At 42.8% G+C, this 25,019-nt stretch overlaps 1 protein-coding gene across 12 annotated transcripts in view; it reads right to left on the bottom strand.

The window, feature by feature from the left end:
* The window catches only part of ABLIM1 (actin binding LIM protein 1), a 419,225-nt gene that overhangs the window by 193,118 nt on the left and 201,088 nt on the right, over nucleotides 1–25,019 (bottom strand). For all 12 annotated transcript variants that reach the window (XM_089653044.1, XM_089653039.1, XM_089653047.1 and 9 more), the window contains exons 3-4: nucleotides 24,115–24,298; nucleotides 20,432–20,544 (exon numbers count right to left, since the gene is read on the bottom strand). In XM_089653044.1, the coding sequence (XP_089509170.1) occupies nucleotides 20,432–20,544; nucleotides 24,115–24,298 (297 nt within the window). The remainder of the gene's footprint in view (nucleotides 1–20,431; nucleotides 20,545–24,114; nucleotides 24,299–25,019) is intronic.

Below are 25,019 nucleotides of genomic sequence, written 5' to 3'. Positions count from 1 at the left end.
GAGCCACACAGAAGCTGCCGATGCAGGATGACATACAGGCACTTTAACTCACATTGGTGTCACTTCCGCCGCCTATTCACTGTGGGTGGAAGGGTAGTTCAACCCAATGATATAATGATGTGAATGCACCCTAAGGCAAGCTTACAGTCTATGTAAGAACTGAGACCAGGACCCCGATGCTGCAGGAAAACAACAATAGACTTTTAATTGCACGGCACCAGAAATAAAGTTCAGGATTCACTAAAGGAATCTAGACTCTGATTATTCCGAAAATTGCTCGTAGAACCGTAACTGGATTCCTACCGACATTGGCAGCTTCAGGTTAAATCTCCGCATGGAATGTGACATGGCAGAGTAACATGAGAGTCACATGACTGGTGAGACGGCTGGGTCAGCACAGACACATGACTCCAATACAGAGATGTATGATTCCTCTGGTTACTTATCTGTGGGGCAAAGGGTTCACGGGGCAGCGAGTGAGTTTAATGAAACTTACCAAAATATACCAGATGACTGACCACACTGCGCCCAACCTGTGTGACCTGATTAGGAAAATCATTTCAGATTAACACTTTTGCTCATTTAAATCTGAACTTCAGTCTTGCACAGTTGTGCAGGTTCCTCTCCTGTACTGACAATGCCTGATTTCACTGCACACTGTGAGCTTCTCACAATGTGCACTAGAATCTGCAGCAAATCAGATAGAGCCCAGCTCATTTCCTGACCGGAGGACATCTGGCGTCATCTAGTGCTTTCCTCCCCATCCTGACTATCCCTGGCCCATACCTTTCCATTCATTGGATTTAATTTCTTTCAATCATGGAGGCTCAGCATCACATGCAAGCATTACCAGGAGGATATAGCCTGCCTAGGAACACCCACTCCTCCAGACTGAAAACATCCATCAAGGCATTTTGATATTTGGATAACTCCTCCCAAGATTCAGTCCACTGCTTGAATCAGGGCTGAGTGCTCTCTGGAGGAGTACCAAGGTAGGCTGCTGTGATGTTTTCAGGAGGCCAAGTTCAGCATCCTGCCAGCCCCTCCCACCAGCCTTAATCTGTTTGCATTGCATAGAAAATCACAGAGGTCCAGTGATATCATTGCAGGGTCTAAAATAGGGTATGTAATGAAAACAGGTTTTATTTCAAAATGCACTTAGCATGTTATGGGAGGGGGGGGGGCAAAATATAAGCAGATTAAACTTCAGCTTTAAACTGCTTGTCAATAGGAATTACTTTAACAAGTAAAAACCAGGGGCGGACTGACCATTTGGGCACTCGGGCACTGCCCAGGGGCCCAGGGTCAGTAGGGGGCCCCATGAGATGCCCCTGGTACCTTTGATAGGCTTTTTGGGTGTGGTTTGAGTGTGGGCGAGGACACAGGGGCCCCATGATCCCCTATTGCCTAGGGGCACCATGAGTAGTCAGTCCACCCCTGGTACAAACCCAAGCTATGTATATTCTAACAGCAGACTTTTATTTACATCCTTTTGGAAGTGACTGTTAACTCTGTTCCAGAAGTGCAAGAAAAAAACCTGTTGATCCTGCCAGAAATCTTGCGAGGTGACAACTTTCTGTACTCTCTGCCTATGCTGACTTTTTTCACATTGTTCCCAGGTCTCTCTGGACTACAGAACACTTTCTCTGTGTTATGAAGAAGAGAACAGAAGGGGTGCTCTGCAGTTCTGTCCTAGGGTGACAACACTGCTCCTCCATAGATACAGTACAGTGATGCATTGTCACTCTAGGACGGGGAGTGTTCTACCAGCAGGATCATCAGATGACAATAAAGGAAAAAAGCCTAATGTACAAACATCTACGTCTGTGCGCTGGTACGCAGCAACATATTACATTTATATTTTGGATTTAGATGCACTTTATTTTCATCTGGTGATTGGACAGGACAGGGCACCCTAATGGCGGTTACACAGGAAACAGTACGATCATTAGGTGGCCTGCTTGGGGAATCCAAACTGATCGAATCACATAGGAATTGTGTAAAACACACTGCCTGACCAAAAACAGAAAGCACTGATCACTGTCAATGGAGGTACATTAATTGGCTGATTAAGAAACATCTGTAATTATCTGCTGTACCTAGAATCTGCACTAAATGTCAGACAGCCAATCATTGGTATTGATTGGCTACACAAAGAAATGGTGTTTTGAATGATGTATTGATTGATATTGAAGATCGAATACAACATATACAGTATGTCAGTCTTATCCACTAAGAGAGAGAAAGTCCAGGAGATACAGGAGCATAACTGAGGCTGTGCGCAAAACAGGTGTAACAGTGGCTCACAGGGTGACACAGGATTCTCTGGGGTCACTGTACAATGCAGGATTAACTGGGCCCATTGGGTGACACAGGATCCTGTGAGGTTTCTGGAAGTCACAGAAGATACTGGGTATACAGGAGATGGAGATACAGGAGTCACTGGGAACACAGGAGTCACTGGAGACAAAGGAGTGCAGGGGTCACTGGAGACAAAGGAGTGCCGGGGTCACTGGAGACACAGGAGTGCAGGGGTCACTGGAGACACAGGAGTGCAGGGGTCACTGGAGACAAAGGAGTGCAGGGGTCACTGGACACACAGGAGTGCAGGGGTCACTGGACACACAGGAGTGCAGGGGTCACTGGACACACAGGAATGCAGGGGTCACTGGACACACAGGAATGCAGGGGTCACTGGACACACAGGAATGCAGGGGTCACTGGAGACACAGGGGTGCAGGGGTCACAGGAGACACAGGAGTGCAGGGGTCACTGGAATCACATGAGTGCAGTGGTCACTGGGAACACAGCAGTGCAGGGGTCACTGGATCCCTGGAGTACAGTTGTCATTGAAAAACACAACAGTGAAAGGGTTCACTGGAAACAAAGTAGTGCAGGGGTTACACGGGGGCATGAGTTACAGGAATGCAGGGGTCACTGAGAACACAGGAGTGCAGGGGTCACTGGGAACACAGAACTATAGGCCACTGGTGACTCAAGGGTCACTGGAGACAAAGGGTTTGCTGAAGTCAAAAAAGTAATTGGGGTCACAATGGTTGCTGAAGAAACCTGGAATTGCTGGCTGCCCACCCCTGCCAGCCCCAATAAATGTGTCATTTTCTTTACTGTTGTCAGGATTCTTTATTATTAGAAATAATTCTATGTGGTAATACTCTGATAAGATTCTGTTGTCTGTATAAAAGAACACAATGACTATCCATTTAAGGTGGAGCCCCTATGGCCAGGACTGGAGCATTGGCGGCTCCATGACCGCAGAAGATGAAGTGCGGCTTTGGAAGGCCTGTCAGCCTCACCCTGTTATCTCCTCAAACCACAGAGAGAACTTTTTCCCAGGAGGGCGTCTGGCGTACCCAGACCCTGGCACCGCGCCCCGTCTCATACAGGGTGTTACATTATAAATGAGACTCTCATTGTTCCCTCATCACAGAGGGCAGGGAGGGGGAACCTTCACTCAATAACATTTCCAACAGAATGAGCTGAGAGCTTGTAGGATCTATTCACAAAATAGGCAGGACTGATGGTCCAGGTGCAGTCCCAGACTTGACCATATTCACCAAGATTGTCCTTGTTTGTCATTGCATCACATGTCCCAGCAACTGGTGCAGAAGGTGGATAGCAGCATATGAGGATTTTAGGGTCAAAGGTGAACCAATCATAAGTAAGACCTTAAATATATTGTTGTGGTTGGACAGAGGTAAAATAAAAGTGGGTTCGGTCATTTTTTTAATTTGCAATTATGTCACCATATTTTTTCGATCGAATCAGCCAATTATTTGTGTATTTTAAAAAATATTATTATTAATAATAATATAATAATAATGACATATTAAAAAAATGTATAAAAAAGGTCATTCCTGATACACATGCATAAATGCCCATACAGACATTCAAAAAGATGCCTGAAAAATAAACATTCCGCACAAATGTCATTGGGGGCACAAATCTTAAACATTACTATAATTATTATTATTATTATTATTATTATTATTATTATTATTATTAATAATAATATAAATGACATTCTATTATTTGTGATTATTAATCAGGACATAATCCATGGCTTTTTGAAGGAAAGGTTAAAAAAAAGGTAGAAAATTGTTGACAAATTTTAAATGTTTAAAATCTTAATAATAATATAATTAATATAATTTAAATAATATTAAAATGCAATACGTTATTAATAATAATAATAAAATATAATAAGAATTCTTAAAAATAATTTTTAAGATATATGCCCTCAATGAAATTTGTGCGGAGTGTCTTTACTTATTTTTCAGGCATCTTTTTGAGTGTCTGTATGGGCATTTTTGCATGTGTAACAGGCATGACCTTTGTTATTATTTTTTAGTGGAAAGCTACCCACTAAGCAAGAACTTGCTTTAAAAAAAACTTGCATTGCACACATTTTTTGGGAACTACCATTAAGGCTAGGTTCATGATAAGGCATTGCAGGAATAAACGCAAAATCATGCGCTTTTCTGTAGCGCAAAAGAAAAGCAGAGCCCTTTTGTAAGTGCACAGTGGTACCATAAATTTTGAAGGGCACACCCCTGCACCTTGCTAACCCAAGATCGTTCACACACAACAAAACACATAATAAAAAAATATAAGTTTTGGTGTGGAATGATTTTTAAAGAGGTTCATGCACTTCTTTTATGTTTTTCTACGTGTAGGGCAGCCCACTGAGATGTACCGGCTACTCTAAATGCAATGCTCAAAAACGGGCGTGTGAAGCTTCACCTACATAGGTGTGAATGGAGCCTAAAGCCAAAATGTGCCATTCTGCCCCAGAAGAAGCTCATGTACTTTTTTCAGCAATGAGGTTCAAGTAACACTATGCTCAGGTGTGAACATGCACCATTCAGTATAATGGAAATCCTAGTGTCGGGTGTTGAAGCTTCACATCGATCAGTTGAGAACGGGGACAATCACCTTTATTGGAGATTATTAATTGTCCAGTCAGCAAGCTGGAAGTGAAAAAAAAAGGACCTCAATATATTCCTGAACTGTAAATGGTGTCATCTACTTGGATATACTATCTGACCAAGCTGTATAAATCTCAGGACTGGATGAACAGGAATACAAATCCTTTGGTACGTGTATTTTATGTGTTTTTCTGACTGTTTGATTGTTCAACTTTAACATTGCATGAAAACAATTCCCCTTTAAATCCTTTGTATTGTAACTGTTCACATCGCTGTGCTGTGAGTGCGCAGAGTTTTGAAAAGTTTGGTTTTTTGAGTCACATGTCCATGTTTCACGGGTGCATGCCTGGACTCAGGAAATCAAAAAGCGTCTCAAAAATGCAATAAAAGCGTGTTAAAAAAGTGATATGCGTTTTTTTAAAAAAATCAATACAGCAATTTTAAGCGCACCAGTGTGGAAGGGCCCTGGAGGGTCATTTTTACCACCATTAAATTACAAAATTGTTAATCTAGCAAATATATAATGAGTATATACAATATATTTATATACAGTGTATATATATATATATATATATATACACATACACATTTTTGGGGTGTAAATGGAGTTTTCTATTAAATTGAACCCTTTGTTACTTGTAAAGAAAACAATGCCATCTCAGTATCTTCGCTGCTATGCAGTATTTTAGTAGTTGGCATCCATTTTTTGGGGGGTTTTTTTTGCCCCATCTCACCATAACCTATCATGCAGCCCCCTGAAATGATGTTACCCTAGTCTGGGGCTTATTCTGCCTTTCCACAACCCCATAGCAGTGGCCGCACCTGCCATTAGCTCCCTATGGACTCATGTAAAGGCTGTAATGAACAAGACAGACCCAGCAAGCAATCGGACAAACATGCACTGTGACAAATCCCCTCTGTCACCTCCAGTATGTCCCTCATATAATGAAATGAGACTGTTCACAGTGACTGCCCCCTCACTCCCTCCCATCCCCGCCGCCAGCGCCTGACCGCCATGGCTAAGCTTCTTCCTGCAGGACGCGGCGTGAAGAGGTCGGACGTCCAATAACACCCAGAGGCTCACGACTGATCCTCTCTGTGACTGCCCTAATAACATCAGATGTACAGATTAATAAATGTTCTGCTTAACTATGTATTTATATTAGCACCATCATTATGTCAGAAACTATCCACCCTGTCAATGATTGCATTGCTAGTGTATGCACCAGTCAAATACGCTCACCGGCCTCTTTATTAGGTACATCTGTTCAATTGCTTGGAAACACAAATTGCTAAACAGCCAATCACATGGCAGCAACTCAATGCATTTAGGCATCTAGATGTGGTGAAGATGACTTGCTGAAGTTCAAATCGAGCATCAGAATGGGGAAGAAAGGGGATTGAAGTGCCGTTAAACGTGGCATGGTTGTTGGTGACGGACGGGCTGGTCCGAGTATTTCAAAATCTGCTGATCTACTGGGATTTTCTTGCACAACCATCTCCATTTACAGAGAATAGTCCAAAAAAGAGAAAATATCCAGCTAGTGGCAGTTGTGTGGATGAAAATGCCTTGTTGATGTTAGAGGTCAGAGGAGAATGGGCAGACTGGTTCGAGATGATAGAAAGGCAACAGTAACTTGAAGCAGATGGGCTACAGCAGCAGAAGACCACACCGGGTGCCACTTATGACAGCAAAGAACAGGAAACTGAGGCTACAATTCACACAGGCTCACCAAAATTGGACAATAGAAGATTGGAAAAATGTTGCCTGGTCTGATGAGTCTCGATTTCAGCTGCAACATTCAGATGGTAGGGTCAGAATTTGGTGTAAACAACATGAAAGCATGGATCCATCCTGCCTTGTATTAATGGTTCAGGCTGGTGGTGGTGTAATGGTGTGCAGTGGTGTATTTTGGTTTTGTGCTAAATTTGTCCCACCACTTCCCATTAAAGATCCACCCCTTCATCAGTAAACTCCACCCATTCCTCTTTAGGCTCCACCTCTTTCTATTAGAGCTCTGCCTCTTCTCTGTACATTGAAAGTGAATAACGAGTGCATACATTTTGTTGGGACATTGACAACAATGATGGAGCACTATTCCTCCCACTGACACCACTGATGGGACACTATTCCTCCCACACTGACAACAATGATGGAGTACTCTTCCTCCCACACTGACACCACTGATGGGACACTATTCCTCCCACACTGACACCAATGATGGGATACCATTCCTCCCACTGACACCAATGATGGGATACCATTCCTCCCACTGACACCATGACACCAATGATGGAGCACCATTCCTCCCACACAGACACCAATGATGGGACACTGTTCATCCCACACAGACACCAATGATGGGGCACTATTCCTCCCACACTGACAACAATGATGGGGCACTATTCCTCCCACACTGACAACAAAGATGGAACACTATTCCTCCCACACTGACACCAATGATGGGACACTATTCCTCCCACACTGACAACAATGATGGGGCACTATTCATCCCACACTGACACCAATGATGGGACACTATTCCTCCCAAACTGACCCCAATGATGGGACACTATTCCTCCCACACTGACACCAATGATGGGGCACTATTCCTCCCACACTGACAACAATGATGGGACACTATTCCTCCCACACTGACAACAATGATAGGGCACTGTTCCTCCCACACTGACAACAATGATGGGACACTACTCCTCCCACACTGACAACAATGATGGGGCACTGTTCCTCCCAAACTGACACCAATGATGGGACACTACTCCTCCCACACTGACAACAATGATGGGGCACTATTCCTCCCACACTGACAATGATGGGGCACTATTCCTCCTATACTGACAACAATAATAGGGCACTGTTCCTCCCACACTGACACCAATGATAGGGCACTGTTCCTCCCACACTGACAACAATGATAGGGCACTGTTCCTCCCACACTGACAACGATAGGGCATTGTTCCTCCCACACTGACAACAATGATGGGACACTACTCCTCCCACACTGACAACAATGATAGGGCACTGTTCCTCCCACACTGACACCAATGATGGGACACTACTCCTCCCACACTGACAACAATGATGGGACACTATTCCTCCCACACTGACAATGATGGGGCACTATTCCTCCCACACTGACAATGATAGGGCACTATTCCTCCTATACTGACACCAATGATAGGGCACTGTTCCTCACACACTGACACCAATGATAGGGCATTGTTCCTCCCACACTGACACCAATGATAGGGCACTGTTCCTCCCACACTGACAACAATGATAGGGCACTGTTCCTCCCACACTGACAACGATAGGGCATTGTTCCTCCCACACTGACAACAATGATGGGACACTACTCCTCCCACACTGACAACAATGATAGGGCACTGTTCCTCCCACACTGACACCAATGATGGGACACTACTCCTCCCACACTGACAACAATGATGGGACACTATTCCTCCCACACTGACAATGATGGGGCACTATTCCTCCCACACTGACAATGATAGGGCACTATTCCTCCTATACTGACACCAATGATAGGGCACTGTTCCTCACACACTGACACCAATGATAGGGCACTGTTCCTCCCACACTGACAACAATGATAGGGCATTGTTCCTCCCACACTGACACCAATGATAGGGCACTGTTCCTCCCACACTGACAACAATGATGGGGCACTGTTCCTCCCACACTGACAACAATGATGGGACACTATTCCAATCCTCCCAGCTCCAACAGAGATGAAATTTGTGTGTAGCACACATTTTTCACTGACCACAAATACATGACTGAGCCTGAGCTATATTTGGAATGAGTGGCCACCAATGTAAATGGACATATGTTTGCACTGACCAGACCACCAACATACAATAAGGCCATGTTTACATTGATGACCCCTCCTCCAGGCCAGGCTCCCTCCCTTTCCCATCCACAGCCAGCATGCCTGCAGCAGCACCCTCTGCTCTGCTCCCCCGGATCCCGGCCACACGTCTTCCTTGTCCAGCTGTTCTCCTCCTGTCCACTGGCTCTGGCTGCTCCCTGGAAGCACACTGCCTCTCTGCCTGTGTGTTTGCCCTGCCATACAGATCTGGCGGCCAATCAACGGCCAGGAGGCAGAGCTTGCAGAGGGTTGGACAGGCTGCCATAGGTCACGCAGTGATCCTGGGGGTGTGGCCAGATAAGAGAGGGGCGGGGTTGGTATGTAAGTGGGCTGGACTGTACTGGATTGGGCTGGGCTAAACTGGCAAGCAAATCAGATGGAAGACCCAGGAGAAGGAAAATTTCCCCCCACATCGCAGCATTTGCTGGTGATCCACCCAGGAATGAGAGTAGGAGACCAGACACCCTCTCTACCCCTCCTCCAGCAGCATCTCACCTTCGCAGATCAGATCAAATTGGGATCAAACATAAGCCTACATAACAACTTCTGTCCTAAGTGTAACTTCCCTCCTGAAAAGTGCCGCCCTAGGCAAACGCCTTGTTAGCTTTGCGGCAAATACACCCTCGATGGTGTGGGGGATATTTTTTTGGCACACTTTGGGCCCCTTAGTACCAACTGAGCATTGTTTAAATGCCATGGCCTACCTGAGTATTGTTGCTCACCATGTCCATCCCTTTATGACTCCAGTGTCCCCATCTTCTGATGGCTCCTTCCAGCAGGATAAAGCACCATGTCACAAAGATCAAATCATCTCAGACTGGTTTCTTGAACATGACAATGAGATCACTGTACTCCAATGGCCTCCACTGTCACCAGATCTCAATCCAATAGAGCACCTTTGGGATGTGGTGGAACGGGAGATTCACGTCATGGATGTGCAGCCGACAAATCTGCAGCAACTGCATAATGATATCATGTCAATATGGACCAAAATCTTTGAGAAACGTTTCCAACACCTTGTTGAATGTATTCCATGAAGAATTAAGGCAGTTCTGAAGGCCAAAGGGGGTCCAAATTGGTACTAGCAAGGTGTACCTCATAAAATGGCCGGTGAGTGCTTATGCTTCCATTTTCAATCACCAATTACCTTCCTGGAAAGAAGTCTTTCTGTCCTCAAGCAAGTTGATCACAATGAACCTTTCTTCAAAGGGGACCTGTCATAATGTGTGTACGGAGCACCAACTTGGAAAATTACTGATGGATGGGATCTTTGGGGTCAAAGTGTTCCCGAAAGTGACCTGGCGTGGTCCTGAAATGTTGGCTGTATCTCCTATTCCCTTTACAATAAAAATGTGAATAGGAAAATCTCTGCCATTCATTTTTTTTCTAGTCTGACAGTCTCCAGTGGCATGTCCCCAGTCTCTGACAGTCCCCTTCAGCATGTCCCCTGTCTTTGACAGTCTATGGTAGCATATCCCCAATCTCTGACTATCCCTTGCAACATGTTACTGTCTCTAACAGTCTGCTGCAGAAAATCCAAGTCTCTGACAGTATACAGCAGCATGTCCCTGGTCTCTGACAGTCCCCTGTAACATATCTTTATTCTCTGAAATCTCTGACAGCCTCCTGCAGAATGTCACAAGTCTCTAACCGTCCCCTTCAGCATGTCCCCAGTCTCTAAGCTTCCCTTTCAGCATGTCCCCAGTCTTTAATCGTCCCCTTTAGCGTGTTCCCAGTCTCTAACTGTTCCCTTCAGCATATCCCCAGTCTCTAAAAGTGCCCTGCAGCATGTCCCCAGTCTCTGACAGTCTCGGGCAGTATGTTTCCAGTCTGCCAATTCCCTTCGGCATGTCCCCAGTTTATGACAGTCCCCTGAGGCATGACTCAAGTATTTGACAATTTTTGACCATACATCCCCAGTTTCTATTAGTCCCTTGCAGCATGTCCCAAATCTCTGACAGCCTTTGGCACTATGTCCCCAGTCTGACAGTCTCTAGCAGCATGTCCTCTTCCCACTGACCATCACACTAATATATAATGAGTAGGTATAGTCATTTTTAGCAGGGATTGCCTGAGACCAGAAAGTTATTTCAAGGGTTCCTCTGTGTTGAAAAGGTTGAGAAAGGCTGATCTAGATGCTTGTTTTGATTTCTCTACACTCATTATACATTATATGTGAACCCGCCCTCTATGTATTCCTCTGGTCACCAAGCCAGCATGTAATGACGGGGTTAATTCTTCAGGTGCAGAATTTTCAGCGATCTCAGCATTATGAAAACGACCTCCGTCAGGTAATTGGGATTATTATATCTTCATAATGCACATTGTCCAGATTCAGCATCACAGCACCATTTGATAACTTGCTGGGGCTTTTAAAGTAAGAATTGCTGTGTGGATACATAATTATTAATGATTCAGCTGCTCTGGACCACTTTGTGAAAAAAGTCGTATTTCTGCGAGTCGCAGCTCGATTGTGATGCTGATGACAGCAGTAACTACCCGCCTCTAATTACCCAGCCGGTCGGGTAATGGAGGGACCGGCGTCCGTCGTTTTTTTTTCACTTGAATTCACTTTCTATTTCTCAACATGCCGGCGGATTAACGAGGGAAGGTAAAGGCCAGACCTCCCGACCCCCACCGTCACTGGCTGCTAATTACTGAACTTTCTCCAGGCTTGAAGGGCGGCTTGAAGCTGACACTGGACCAGCAATTTTTCCGCCTGTCTAAGCGCAGACGGGGCATCCTGCAGAGCCGGAGGAGGCCGAAGGACAAGGACGTTCTTCGCTCAGTGTCAGGAGTCTAGCTGCATCTCTCAGAAATTCTACCAATATCCAGTGGAACACTGGTTAACCTTACTGTTTATCACAAGGTTTCTCAAACAGGGTTCCAGGGAACCCTAGGATTCCTCCAGAGGTTGCTAGGGGTTCCTTGAGCAATGAGCAATTTCTGTCTCTTAGATACATTCCCACTGACACCATTGATCTTCTTAGCCATCTGTAAGGGGGTCATTCTTCCCAATGATCACAAGTGTAAGGAGCATTCTTCCTACTGACCATCACACTAATGTATAGTTACTTTTAGCAGGGGTCGTTCTCTGAGACCAAAAAGTTATTTTAAGGGTTCCTCTATTTTGAAAATGTTGAGAAAGGCTGGTCTATCACATAGTAGCATGGTTCAAAAACATAAATCCACCATGGTCAGAGATCACCAGGGATTGGCATGTTGGCTGGGGACCACATGAGGTTCTGAAATGTATACAATCCTATATATTTATAGAGTTTCCTCTAGGGCACCACTCTCTTCCTCTGCCTACTAGACTACTAAACTTACATAGCAAGTCAGTCTTTAGGGGCCCTTCTCCGAATATGTTTGTTTTATCCAAAAAACGGTTTCTACGATTCTCAAAAGATGGAGATGGGGGTCTTACAGACCCTTCTGGTGGACGTGTCCAATTCATAAACCCAAATTGTCCCTCATTTGGAAAGACAGTCCTCTTTGAAATGAGAGAAAGCAGAGCATGCCAGCATAGCACAGAACCTTTCTTTTATCTTTAATCTCACAACAAGCTGATATGAACTCTGAATCCTGCTGCTCATGGCCATCAGCATCAGAATTAAGCTGGGTTGGAGCTTGGGTACCCCTTCCCACATAGTGTCCGTCACTAATTTCTGCCCACTACTGTACACATCAGGTACTACTGTTGTTAGCGATGCATGTTCAGGGACCTTTCCTTTCATCGGCCTGACAATGGGATAGACTTCTAGAAATTTAAAATGAGCGGGTCTTTTGCGATTGGCAATTCCCACTCATTAATAAAATCTCCAAATGATCTTAAATACACCTAAAGTGGAAGAAATCATAAGTCTTACTATTCTTAAAAAATGTTCTCTTCTAATACCTACTGTATATTGTCTAACCTGTAAAAAAAGGATGTGTGTACTTACCTATTTTTATTCTGCTTTAGTCCAAACACATGATCCTGCACCTGTGTGTCATGTGATCTCAGTATAAATACAGCTGTTCTGTGAAGCCTTCAGAGATTGGTTAGTGAACATTAGTGAAAAAACAGCATCATGAAGGCGAAAGAACACACCAGAAAGGTCAGGGATAAAGTTTTGGAGAATTTTAAAGCAGGGTTAGGTTATAAATAAATATCTCAAACTTTGTACATCTCATAGAGCACTGTTCAATCCATCATCCGAAAATGGAAAGTGTATTGCACAACTGCAAACCTACCAAGACATGACCGTCCACCTGAACTGACAGGCCAGGTAAGGAGACCATTAATCAGAGAAGCAGCCAAGAGGCCCATAGTAACTCTGGAGGAGCTGCAGAGATCCACAGCTCAGGTGGGAGAATCTGTATACAGGACAACTATCAGTCGTGCACTCCACAAATCTGACCTTTATGTAAGAGTGGCAAAAAAAACATTGTTGAAAGAAAGCCATAAGAAGTCCCAGTTTGCAAGAAGCTACTTGGAGGACACAGCAAACATGTGGAAGAAGGTGCGCTGGTCAGATGAGACCAAAATTGAACGTTTTGGCCTAAAAGCAAAACGCTAAGTGTGGTGGAAAACTAACAATGCACATCACCCTGAACACACCATCCCCACCGTGAAACATGGTGGTGGCAGCATCATGATGCGGAGATGCTTTCCTTCAGCAGGGATAGGGAAGCTGTTCAGAGTTGATGGGAAGATGGATGGAGCCAAATTCAGGGCAATCTTAGAAGAAAACCTGTTAGAATCTGCAAAAGACTTGAGACTGGGGCGGAGGTTCACCTTCCAGCAGGACAACGACCTGAAACATCCAGCCAGAGCTACAATGGAATGGTTTAGATCAAAGTATATTAATTTGTTAGAATGGCCCAGTCACAGTCCAGACCTAAATCCAATGGAGAATCTGTGGCCAGACTTGAAAATTGCTGTTCTCAGACGTTCTCCATCCAATTTGACAGAGCTTGAGCTACTTTGCAAAGAAGAATGGGCAGAAATGTCCCTCTCTAGATGTGCAAAGCTGGTAGAGACATCCCCCCCAAAAAAAGCGAAAGGTGGTCCTACAAAGTATTGACTCCGGGGGGGCTGAATACAAATGCATGCCACACTTTTCACAGATTTGTAAAAAATATTGAAAACCATTTATCATTTTCCTTCCACTTCACAATTATGTGCCGCTTTGTGTTAGTTTGTCGCATGAAATCCCTATAAAATACATTTACATTTTTGGTTGTAACATGACAGAATGTGGAAAATGTCAAGGGGTATGAATACTTTTCAAGACACTGTATGTGAGCTTTTATTGATGACTGACTGGAAACACTGAAACACTGCAGACTTTACCTTTTCCTGTTACTCCCTAGTTTATTACTAGGATTGTATATAGAATTTACTTCAGTTACATTGTGTCACATTGTGGCTATTTAAGGTTGTTTTTGTTTAAACAAATCTGGTATACATTGTTTGAATTATCAGTAAAGTGCACGGCTCAGGTCCAGCTGATTACTTTTGTTTCACCTCTTTTAGAAATAAATCTCTGTCCCTATTTCCTCTTCAAACGTCCTTTTTCTGAGTCCAAAAAGCACAGACCCATATCAATACAAAATACTCAGTATCAGATTTCTGCCAACTAGGAATGAGTGGAGTGATTTCACTGAAACAGATTTGAAATTCTGCAATGAGTTTGCTGATGAAGTTTTGTCCCAATTCCCTGTGAACTATTTAGGTGAAATTTGATTGGAAAAAGGTAAATGCGTTTCATCTATCACTGACACAGTGTTCAACAGCTTTGTAAACAAAGCCAACCCTCCCTAACTCTATAGCTTTGTTTATAAACAGGACTGACATAGTGATCACGTGGGTTTGTTGATAAACAAAGGGTTGTTAGCATTGGGATCACTCAACACTCCCACCATATTTCCAGCTAACAAGGGGATTTTTTTGACACTTTAGATGTTTTATTTAATTTTTGAACTGTTTGTTTTTTTTAGCACAATTATATAGAAATATTTATTTCTTCTTTAACTGCTTTCCTGCCGTCCTATAGCAGAAATACTGCTACAGGGCCACAAAATCACACACAGACACATACATATGTGTGTGTGTGTGTGTGTGTGTGTGTGTGTGTGTGTGTGTGTGTGTGAGATTTAGCATGTCCGGGTAGGGGGCACGGGCATGCCGCGCACGTGCCCTACCCGCGCCGCTGTTCACGGCCTCTGCTGCCAATCACCGGGTCCCGGCCGGTGGGTACTCGCTGGCACCTGGGGATCGCTGAGTATTACCAACGGGGGGGAAAACTGTATGTTAACAATACAGTTTTCTCCCCTGTCAGCTCCAGCACACTGCTTTGTATGGCTCGGTATAGAAGAGCCATACAAAGCAGTGTGCTTACAGTTGCAAGCACAGACACAGCTTACTGTGAAACAGCACACAGTTAACCCTTTGATCACCCCACATGTTAACCCCTTCCTGCCCAGTGTCATTAGTATGGTGTCAGTGCTTTTTATTATCACTGATCACTGCACCATATCAAAGGAAATGATGGACGGGGAAATGTACCATCAAATCTTGGGTGAGAACCTTCTTCCCTCAGCCAGGGAATTGAAAATGGGTCGTGGATGGGTGTTCCAGCATGACAATGACCCAAAACACACAGCCAAGGCAACAAAGTAGTGGCTCAAGAAGAAGCACATTAAGGTCCTGGAGTGGCCTAGCCAGTCTCCAGACCTTAATCTGATTAAAAATCTGTGGAGGAGCTGAAAGTTCGAGTTGCCAAACATCAGCCGCCAAACCTTAATGACTTGGAGAGGATCTGCCAAGAGGAGTGGGCTAAATACCTCCTGAGATGTGTGCAAACCTGGTAGCCAACTACAGGAAACGTCTGACCTCTGTGATTGCCAACAAGGGATTTGCCACCAAGTACTAAGTCATGTTTTGTGAAGGGGATCAAATACTTATTTCCCTCATGAACATGCAAATCAATCATCATTTGTTAGACATGCATTTCTTTTGAATTTTTTGTTGCTATTTTGTCTCTCTGTGTTACAATACACCGAACATTCGATTTTTAGACTGATCATTTCTTTGTGAGTGGGAAAACTTTCAAAATCATCAGGGGATCAAATACTTATTTCCTTCACTGTGTGTGCGTGTGTGTATATATATATATATATATGCGCATTCTACAATTTGGAAGTTGTCATTGACTAAAGTGGTATTAAACCAAAAAGCAAGCATTTACTATATTGCAGCTTACCAATTAGATGTGATGGCTGCATTACCTTTCATTTTTAGGCTTTCTTTCTTCAATTTTCATCTGGTGATCCAGCCAGTAAGACTATTATTTTTCAACAGAACAAGCTGTCATGCATATATATCAGATAAGAGTGTTGAGACAAACCATTTACCAGTGACAGGGGTGATTACAATGATCAGCTTTTATTTACTTATGTAAAACCTTTATCCCAAAAGAAAAAAAAACTGTTGCTGTAACTGCAGTGTGAGCTGAAATTTGGCTTCAGTTTGTTGGTGTATCTAAATCTGCTAGTACATCCTAGAAACCCCTTCCCACAGATTAACAATGTTGCAGTCTGCTGTGCTCCTTCATCCAGAATGGGGTGCTCTAATACAGAAGATGTGTTACTGGCCATATCACCAGGTGAAAACAGAGGTAAAAAAAAGCTAAAAAACGAATGCAGCCACCACATCGAGGGATTGATAAACTGCAATATATAACATTTTTGGTTTTGGCTTTAATACCGCCTCTAAACATGACTGTCAGCCTGGTCATGAGAGCTCACTGACCTGCACCAACTATTTAAGATGGTTAGACTTCTCAGACTTCACTGCACGCTTGCTTGTTCCAGGTTAGTGACCTCAGGTAGTGAAGCCAGGGTACAACAAGCGTCTCAGCACTTTCCCTTATAAAACATCCCAGCAATGGCAGCTCTCATATTGTCATCCTGAAAGGTACCCTTTAAATCTGTCCAGGATGACACCGTGCCATGCAGATAGAAAGCAGCGACAGAAATGAGATGTTACAAGTTGCATCTGACACCCTTGTGGCATCACAGCAGAATGTCAGTGGAATGTCAGCTCCTTGGACTGTCACAAGAAATACATCTCACAAGTTGTTGCTCTGTCACAAGATGCTAAACAAGCCTGGATGATCGGCGATGTCCAGTATGGAAGCTGCCCGCTAGCAGATGGCCATGCTGATTTCTCATATGGTCCGCTGAGCCTTCCAGAAAATTCTAATTAATTTGCATATAATGGATGCGCCATTCCATCTCTGTGACTAGTACAATTATCAGACACAGCTGATTCACTATAATCTCATATACACTCCATATAACCACATAGACTGATACGAAGACAATGCATGTCACAAAACTGCACAATACTCAGCTACAATGATCTGTTACATATTATTCACCCAGGTTCACACTGAATGCAGCTTTGAAATCGCGATACTTCACTTGAAGTAGCACATTTTCCAAGCCGCTGGTCAGTGTGATTTCATGTGTGGCTTGCCTGACATCTGTGCAACTTCGTGCACGGATGTCTATGCAAATTGCACATGAAATCACCAAAAATAGTGAAGGAACCTTTTTTCAAAATCAGTGCTGCACCGCAAAGTGAATTGCATTGAATGGTTTCCTAAAGGGTATGATTTGTCATATAAAAGTGTACTTGTTGATGTTAAAGTGTAAGCTCTTCTGGTGCTGAAACTGATGGGACTGGCTCAGTATGCTCCATACAGCACTGCAGAATATGTCAGAGCTATATAAATGTATATTAATAAAAGTCTGTGATATAGCAGGATATTAAAGTGTAAGCTCTTCTGGTGCTGAGACTGATGGGACTGGCTCAGTGTTCTCCATACAACACTGCAGAATATGTCATAGGTATATAAATGTATATTAATAATAATCTGTGATGTGATATAGCAGGATATTAAAGTGCAAGCTCTTCTGGTGCTGAGACTGATGGGACTGGCTCAGTGTTCTCCATACAACACTGCGGAATATGTCAGAGGTATATAAATGTATATTAATAATAATCTGTGATGTGATATAGCAGGATATTAAAGTGCAAGCTCTTTTGGTGCTGAAACTGATGGGACTGGCTCAGTATGCTCCATACAGCACTGCAGAATATGCCAGAGGTATATAAATGTATATTAATAATAATCTGTGATGTCATATAGCAGGATATTAAAGTGTAAGCTCTTCTGGTGCTGAGACTGATGGGACTGGCTCAGTGTTCTCCATACAGCACTGTAGAATATGTCAGAGCTATATAAATGTATATTAATAATAATCTGTGATATAGCAGGATATTAAAGTGCAAGCTCTTCTGGTGCTGAGACTGATGGGACTAGCTCAGTATTCTCCGTAGCGCACTACGGAATATGTCAGAGCTATATAAATGTATATTAATAATAGTCTGTGATATAGCAGGATATCAAAGTGTAAGCTCTTCTGGTGCTGAGACTGATGGGACTGGCTCAGTATTCTCCATACAGCACTGCAGAATATGTCAGAGCTATATAAATGTATATTAATAATAGTCTGTGATATACAATGAAGGAAATAAGTATTTGATCCCCTGCTGATTTTGAATGTTTGCCCACTCACACAGAGATGATCAGTCTAAAAATCGAATGGTAGGTGTACTGTAACACAGAGACAGGATAGCAACAAAAAAATCAAAAGAAATGCATGTCTAACAAATTACAACTACAGGAAACTTCTGACCTCTGTGATTGCCAACAAGGGATTTGCCACCAAGTACTAAGTCATGTTTTGTGAACGGGATCAAATACTTATTTCCCTCTTGAACATGAAAATCAGTGCATCATTTGTTAGACATGCATTTCTTTTGAATTCTTTGTTGCTATTCTGTCTCAGTGTTACAATACACCGAACATTCGATTTTTAGACTGATCATTTCTTTGTGAGTGGGCAAACATTCAAAATCAGCAGGGGATCAAATACTTATTTCCTTCACTGTAGAAGGATATTAAAGTGTAAGCTCTTCTGGTGCGGAGACTGATGGGACTGGCTCAGTATACTCCGTACAGCACTGCAGAATATGTCAGAGCTATATAAACATATATTAATAATAGTCTGTGATATAGCAGGATATTAAAGTGTAAGCCCTTCTGGTGCTGAGACTGATGGGACTGGCTCAGTATTTTCTGTACAGTACTGTCAGAGCTATATAAATGTATAATAATAATAGTGTGCGACTGTGGTAGGGGCATTAGAGTGCAAGTTCTTGTGGTGCAGACATATATGTAACTTGCTCAGTGTTCTATGTAATGCACTGAGAAATATGTCAGAGCTACATAGATGTATAATAATAACTGTGTGTGACTATGGTAGGGACATTAGAGTGTAAGCTCCTCTGATGCAGACATTAATGTGACTGGTTCGGTGTTCTCTCAACTGCACTGAGCTATATAAATGTACAGTATATTAATAACAGTTGGTGACTGTAGAGGGATTAATAGAGTGTAAGCTCCTCTGGTGCAGCCGCTGTACAACACTGCAGCATAAGTCAGAGCTATATAAATGTATGATAATAATGTGTGAGTAAGTTTGAATGGACATAAATAAGATTTGAGCTGTTTATTGTTTCTTTCAGTGGAATTGCCAAGTTCTCTTCCGAAAAAAAAAAAAAAAAATGGAGGACAGGTGTCTCTGTTACTCAAACGTCCCACATTGGGGATCAGTGTTTAGCTCATATTTGGGAACAAATCAGGGCCCAGGAATTTGGCTGAGTGATTAGAATGTCGCAATGACCTCACTGGTTATTGTATGACAGACCTGTGCGGGCATGTTGGGAGTTTGGCACAAAGGTCACCTGTTGTTGGAAAATATTAGTAAAATCACCCAGAAAGGATTTATAGAGGGATAATGGAGGCAGCGAAGCAGAGAGAACTCTTCATGGCCTGATAATTGTAATTACTAAAGAATTGTACACATTCACGATGCATGATTTCAGTTGCAATGCTCATGTCTATCCATGAGTTTAGTGTGAAGAGTACAGCATATTGTCTACACAGGGCTACTCATAATCGGGCTTAGCTGAGAACGGCAATAATCAGTTTATGCAATAGCATAAATAACAGTATACATTCCTCTGATCTACAGGCTTCTGTAGATCATTACTGTTATGCACACTCAGGTGCTAGGAGATAACATGTCTAAACGGAACCATTTATGATCGGGGACAGCTGAGGATTGCAATAATCAGTTTGCATAACAACATCTAATAACTAGCTACATTCCTCGGAAATACAGGCCTGTCTTATTCATTACTGTTATGCACACTTAGTAGCTGGGAAACAGCGTGTGTTACCAGCAGGCAACTACCAGCAGGAAAAAATTTTAAAAAGACTCGCTCTCTTTAAACTCTCTACCTCAAATTAGTTTTGTCAGAGGGCACAAATCCGTGTAAAAAATCCTAATTACTAAAAAAGATTTTTTAAAAAGTGTTAAAAAAAATGTAAACACACAGAAGTTTGATTGATAGCCGAGGGAAACTTTGCAGAATTTTTTGTGAACACTCACTGTTGGATGTGGTGATCTCTTTAGGTCCCGAGGCCATGGGTTGTGCAGCGCAGCTCTGACACAGACAGTCTCTCCCATTGAATGTGACGCGATCTCCTGGAGGAAATGGACGCCTGGAGGGAATAAAGAGTTTAATGAAGAAATTAGTATGCTTGTGGGTGAGAAATGAAGGACAACAAACAAAAAAACAAACCTCCATCAACTCTATCTAAATATCTATGGTATCTATCTATATATCTATCTATCTATCTATCTATCTATCTATGGTATCTATCTATCTATGGTATCTATGGTATCTATGGTATCTATCTATCTATCTATCTATCTATCTATCTATCTATCTATCTATCTAATCTATCTATGGTATCTATCTATGGTATCTATCTATGGTATCTATCTATCTATCTATGGTATCTATCTATCTATCTATCTATCTATGGTATCTATCTATCTATCTATCTATGGTATCTATCTATCTATGGTATCTATCTATCTATCTATCTATCTATCTATCTATCTATCTAATCTATCTATGGTATCTATCTATGGTATCTATCTATCTATCTATCTATCTATCTATCTATCTATGGTATCTATCTATCTATGGTATCTATCTATCTATGGTATCTATCTATCTATCTATCTATCTATCTATCTATCTATCTATCTATGGTATCTATCTATCTATCTATCTATGGTATCTATCTATCTATGGTATCTATCTATCTATCTATCTATCTATCTATCTATCTATCTATCTATGGTATTTATCTATCTATGGTATCTATGGTATCTATGGTATCTATGGTATCTATGGTATCTATGGTATCTATCTATCTATGGTATCTATCTATCTATGGTATCTATGGTATCTATGGTATCTATCTATGGTATCTATCTATGGTATCTATGGTATCTATCTATGGTATCTATCTATCTATGGTATCTATCTATCTATGGTATCTATGGTATCTATGGTATCTATCTATCTATCTATCTATCTATCTATCTATCTATCTATCTACTGTACTGTATATATATGTATGTATATATATATCCATGTATTTATATATGTATCTATGTATGTACAGTATGTATCTCTCTATCCATCTGTCTATCTGATATAAAGTATTTTTTGAAATGATGATTTTGATACCATAATTGCAATTACTGATTGTTTTGCATTACCATTTATTAGGAGCCCCTGTTCATGTCTTTTTAGATGTGGTTATTGTCTATTAGAAATGGTCTTGTTGCAGATATTAAAAAACATGGAGATCATAAGCTTGGTATTTTTTCCCAGAAAAGGTGGCAACCAAGCCCAGAGTGGCCACAGGGCACACTGGGCATTTGCCAGGTGAGCTGGAGCTGCCTGGGAAGGAGGGGTGGTGGATAGCATATAGAGAAACCAATCAGTCTATTTCTCTCGTGCAGCTGCTGAATGCCTGCAGGAGGGAGAGGAGGAGAAACGGGCATTCAGTGGCTGCAGGAGAGAAAAGGATGGATCAGTTCCTCTATATGCTGCCCAGCTGCCTGTCCTATCCACCTCCCATTGCCCTAGGCTTGTGTGTACGGCCCCAGCGGCTGCCCTCCTGTCTCCTTCCAGCTGTGAAGGATCTGTCAGGATGGAGAGCAGGGAAGGGGCCGGTAAATATGTAATTTACCGGCCCCTTCCTTGTCTGAATGAACAGTCAGTGATGGGTTCTGATCACTGGTTTTGTCCATTCATAACTGAGGCACAGTAAATTGTGTTTACTATATGAGGGGCGTTCAAGTCAAACAGGGACTTTCATTTTACAGGTTGCTAGTGTGGCTGTACTACACGCAGTAGTAAGTGGCAAGTGTGTCCTATTACTGATTAGCGGCGCACATGTCGCTGGACAGTCCAGAGACCGTTAATCAAGATGGCTGACAACAGTATTAGTGCGTTCGTGGAACAGCGTGTTGAGATGAAGTTTCTTGTGAACGAAGGCGTAAAAACCGTGGATATCTACAGAGGACTTCAGGCAAAGTACGGTGATGAGATGCCCAGCTGCAGTAAGACATTTGAATGATGTAAACGTTTCAAATATGGCTGAACGTCCGTCAGTGACGAACCCGGCCGTGGTGGTTCCCAGCCCACAGCAGTCATTCCTGTGAACATTCAGCGCATGGAACACCTGATCCTGGATAATTGCCGCCTAACTTGTCATGACATTGCACAAGAGACAAATCTTTCTGTGGGAACGGTGAACACAATGACGACAAAGTGAAGCCAGCTGTCCTAGGATGGTTCAGACGTACTGAGAAATCTTTCTATGCCGACACTTTCCAGGCATTAGTTAAATGCTGAGATAAGTGCATAAATGTAGCAGGGGATTATGTTGAAAAATAAATAGTTTCCACTCCTCAAAATTTGTTCTTTTCTTATACTGTATAAACTCAAAAGTCCCAGTTTGATTTGAACGCCCCTCGTACTTCAGTTTATGAATGAACGGGAAGGTCTGTACAGAGCTATTCCTGTCCGTTCATTCTGTGCTGCTGAGGTTGCAGAGATGGAGACTGATGGCTGTGTCCTCAATCTTCTTTTCTCTGTCTCAAAAGTGAGATGTCAGTGGTCTGTTCAGACCCTTGATATCTCACCAAAGCAATCCATTGGGGCTCCTAAAAAAAATTTTAAAAAATAATAAAAAATAAAATAAATAAATAAATAGGTAATGAAAAATAATAATAAAAAAATAAAAATAAAAAAACTACTAACACCAGTGGCAGAACTACTAGGGTCGCAAAGGGCACACTTGGGCCCTGTTGTTCCACCTCCGGGTTACAAAGGAAGGACCCCCGGTCTCTATAATGCCGCGGCCTGTTTTTCGTCCCAGTCTGGGCCTGGTGGTAACCTTAAGTGGGGAGCTTGGTTTTAGAAACAGTCCAGATTGCTGCATTTTTGTTGTGGATTCTAGTTATGTAGAGTTCACATGTGTCTAAAATGTGTCTGAAATGTACAGTATGCACACAAAGCACCGCACCTAAAACAGATGTGAAAGGGTCCATATACTGGTGACAGAACAGAAAGTTCTTATTTACAGTGGAGCTGAACTCAAAAAGTAGCAGTAGGCTATGTTATATGCAGAAATGTTAACTACATCAAAGCTGTACTCTGAAAGATTTACTTTTTGTTTTGAATTCCTCCTATAAAATAGCAGTGAACTTCATTTGTCTAGCCCCTCCTGTTCTGTAAACTCATAGCTTTATATCTGCAGCATGAGATCATCTAAGGTACTGCTGCCTCTGTTCTCACCAGGTTTGGAGTGAGATTCAGTGATGACACTACTCTGCTGCTCACTGTTCTTGCTGGAGAGGAAGCTGTATCTGAGGGCCTGCAGTGCAAGGATCCCCTTGCTTCTGCTTCATCAAATCTGTTCTGTCAGAACCCCACCAGTCATCAGCTCTGACATGAGGAAGCAAAGCCCTGCTCATTTACCAAGATGACTGGTTCCATATAGAGGTACAGCACAGAACAAGACATGATCAATCAGTAAAGGGGAAAAGATCAGCTACAGGGAGACCACAGGCAGTATTGGTGACTAGCCATTTGTCCTCTGCCTGCTTTTTTGAGCACAGTTCCAGAGTTCAACCTTAAAACATGTGGACAAAGACGCCCTCCAAGATTTACATTTCCCCTCATTTGCAAGGACGATACTTACTTGCAGACTGTGCAGGCGAAGCAGCTAGGGTGATAGGTCTTTCCTAATGCGGTCACCACCTCCCCCTCCACAAACTCTCCGCAGCCACTGCACCGCGTCCCGTACATGCGCTGGTAATCCAACGTACATAGATACTCCCCGTTCTTGATGAAGAAGCCTCCCTGAGCCAAGTCGCAGCCACAAACTGCAATACGAAAAAAGAATATAGTTTATATCAATCCAACAAGGAAAAAAAATGTTGCATGCCAGACTTTTATATCTCAGAAAACTTAAAAGTATAAACCAAACCAGTAAAAACATTTTTTCATGGCTTTGTATGGAGTCTGGAATGGGTTATAACTCCTGTCAGCTATTTATTTCTGTCTGTGTTCCTACTGGCAAGATTGTCCCTTACTTCCTATCCTTAGGACTACACATGGAGGGAGGAAAAACCTGCCAGCAAAAGGCAACATTAGGAGGAAATCCCACCAGCCCAGCAGATTTTTATTTATTTTATATTATGAGGAAATTCTGCTTTTCTCAGTAGAGAATCAGTGGACACATCACGCACTGAGCAAAGCGGATTCCGCTCCTTGTCAAGGTGGGCCTTAAGCTCCGCAGTGCAGTGGGCACAAAACTAAGCATTCAACTAAGTATAGCACACAAAAAAAGATCCCCTGGGGTACAAGACTCCTGAAGCGGACTGGGGTACTCATGGTCTACCTAACTGAAACCAGGTGGACCCCATTCTTTAATCTCCATCTCTCCAAAGGGAGACCCCATGGGATGGGCAGAACCTGACCATAAGCGAATGTGTCCTCTCACCCCCTCCAAGACTTTTAGTGCAAGTCCAAGGACCTACACCCTACTAGGGGTGCAATCTGCAGTGCAAAGTGAAAAAAATAAATAAGTGCATTAAAGTGCCC

This window comes from Staurois parvus, unplaced genomic scaffold, assembly GCF_062004578.1.
Source record: "Staurois parvus isolate SC_StPar_1 unplaced genomic scaffold, SC_StPar_1.0 ptg000697l, whole genome shotgun sequence".
Lineage (NCBI taxonomy): Eukaryota > Metazoa > Chordata > Amphibia > Anura > Ranidae > Staurois > Staurois parvus.
This window is presented reverse-complemented; position numbering and strand designations above follow the sequence as displayed.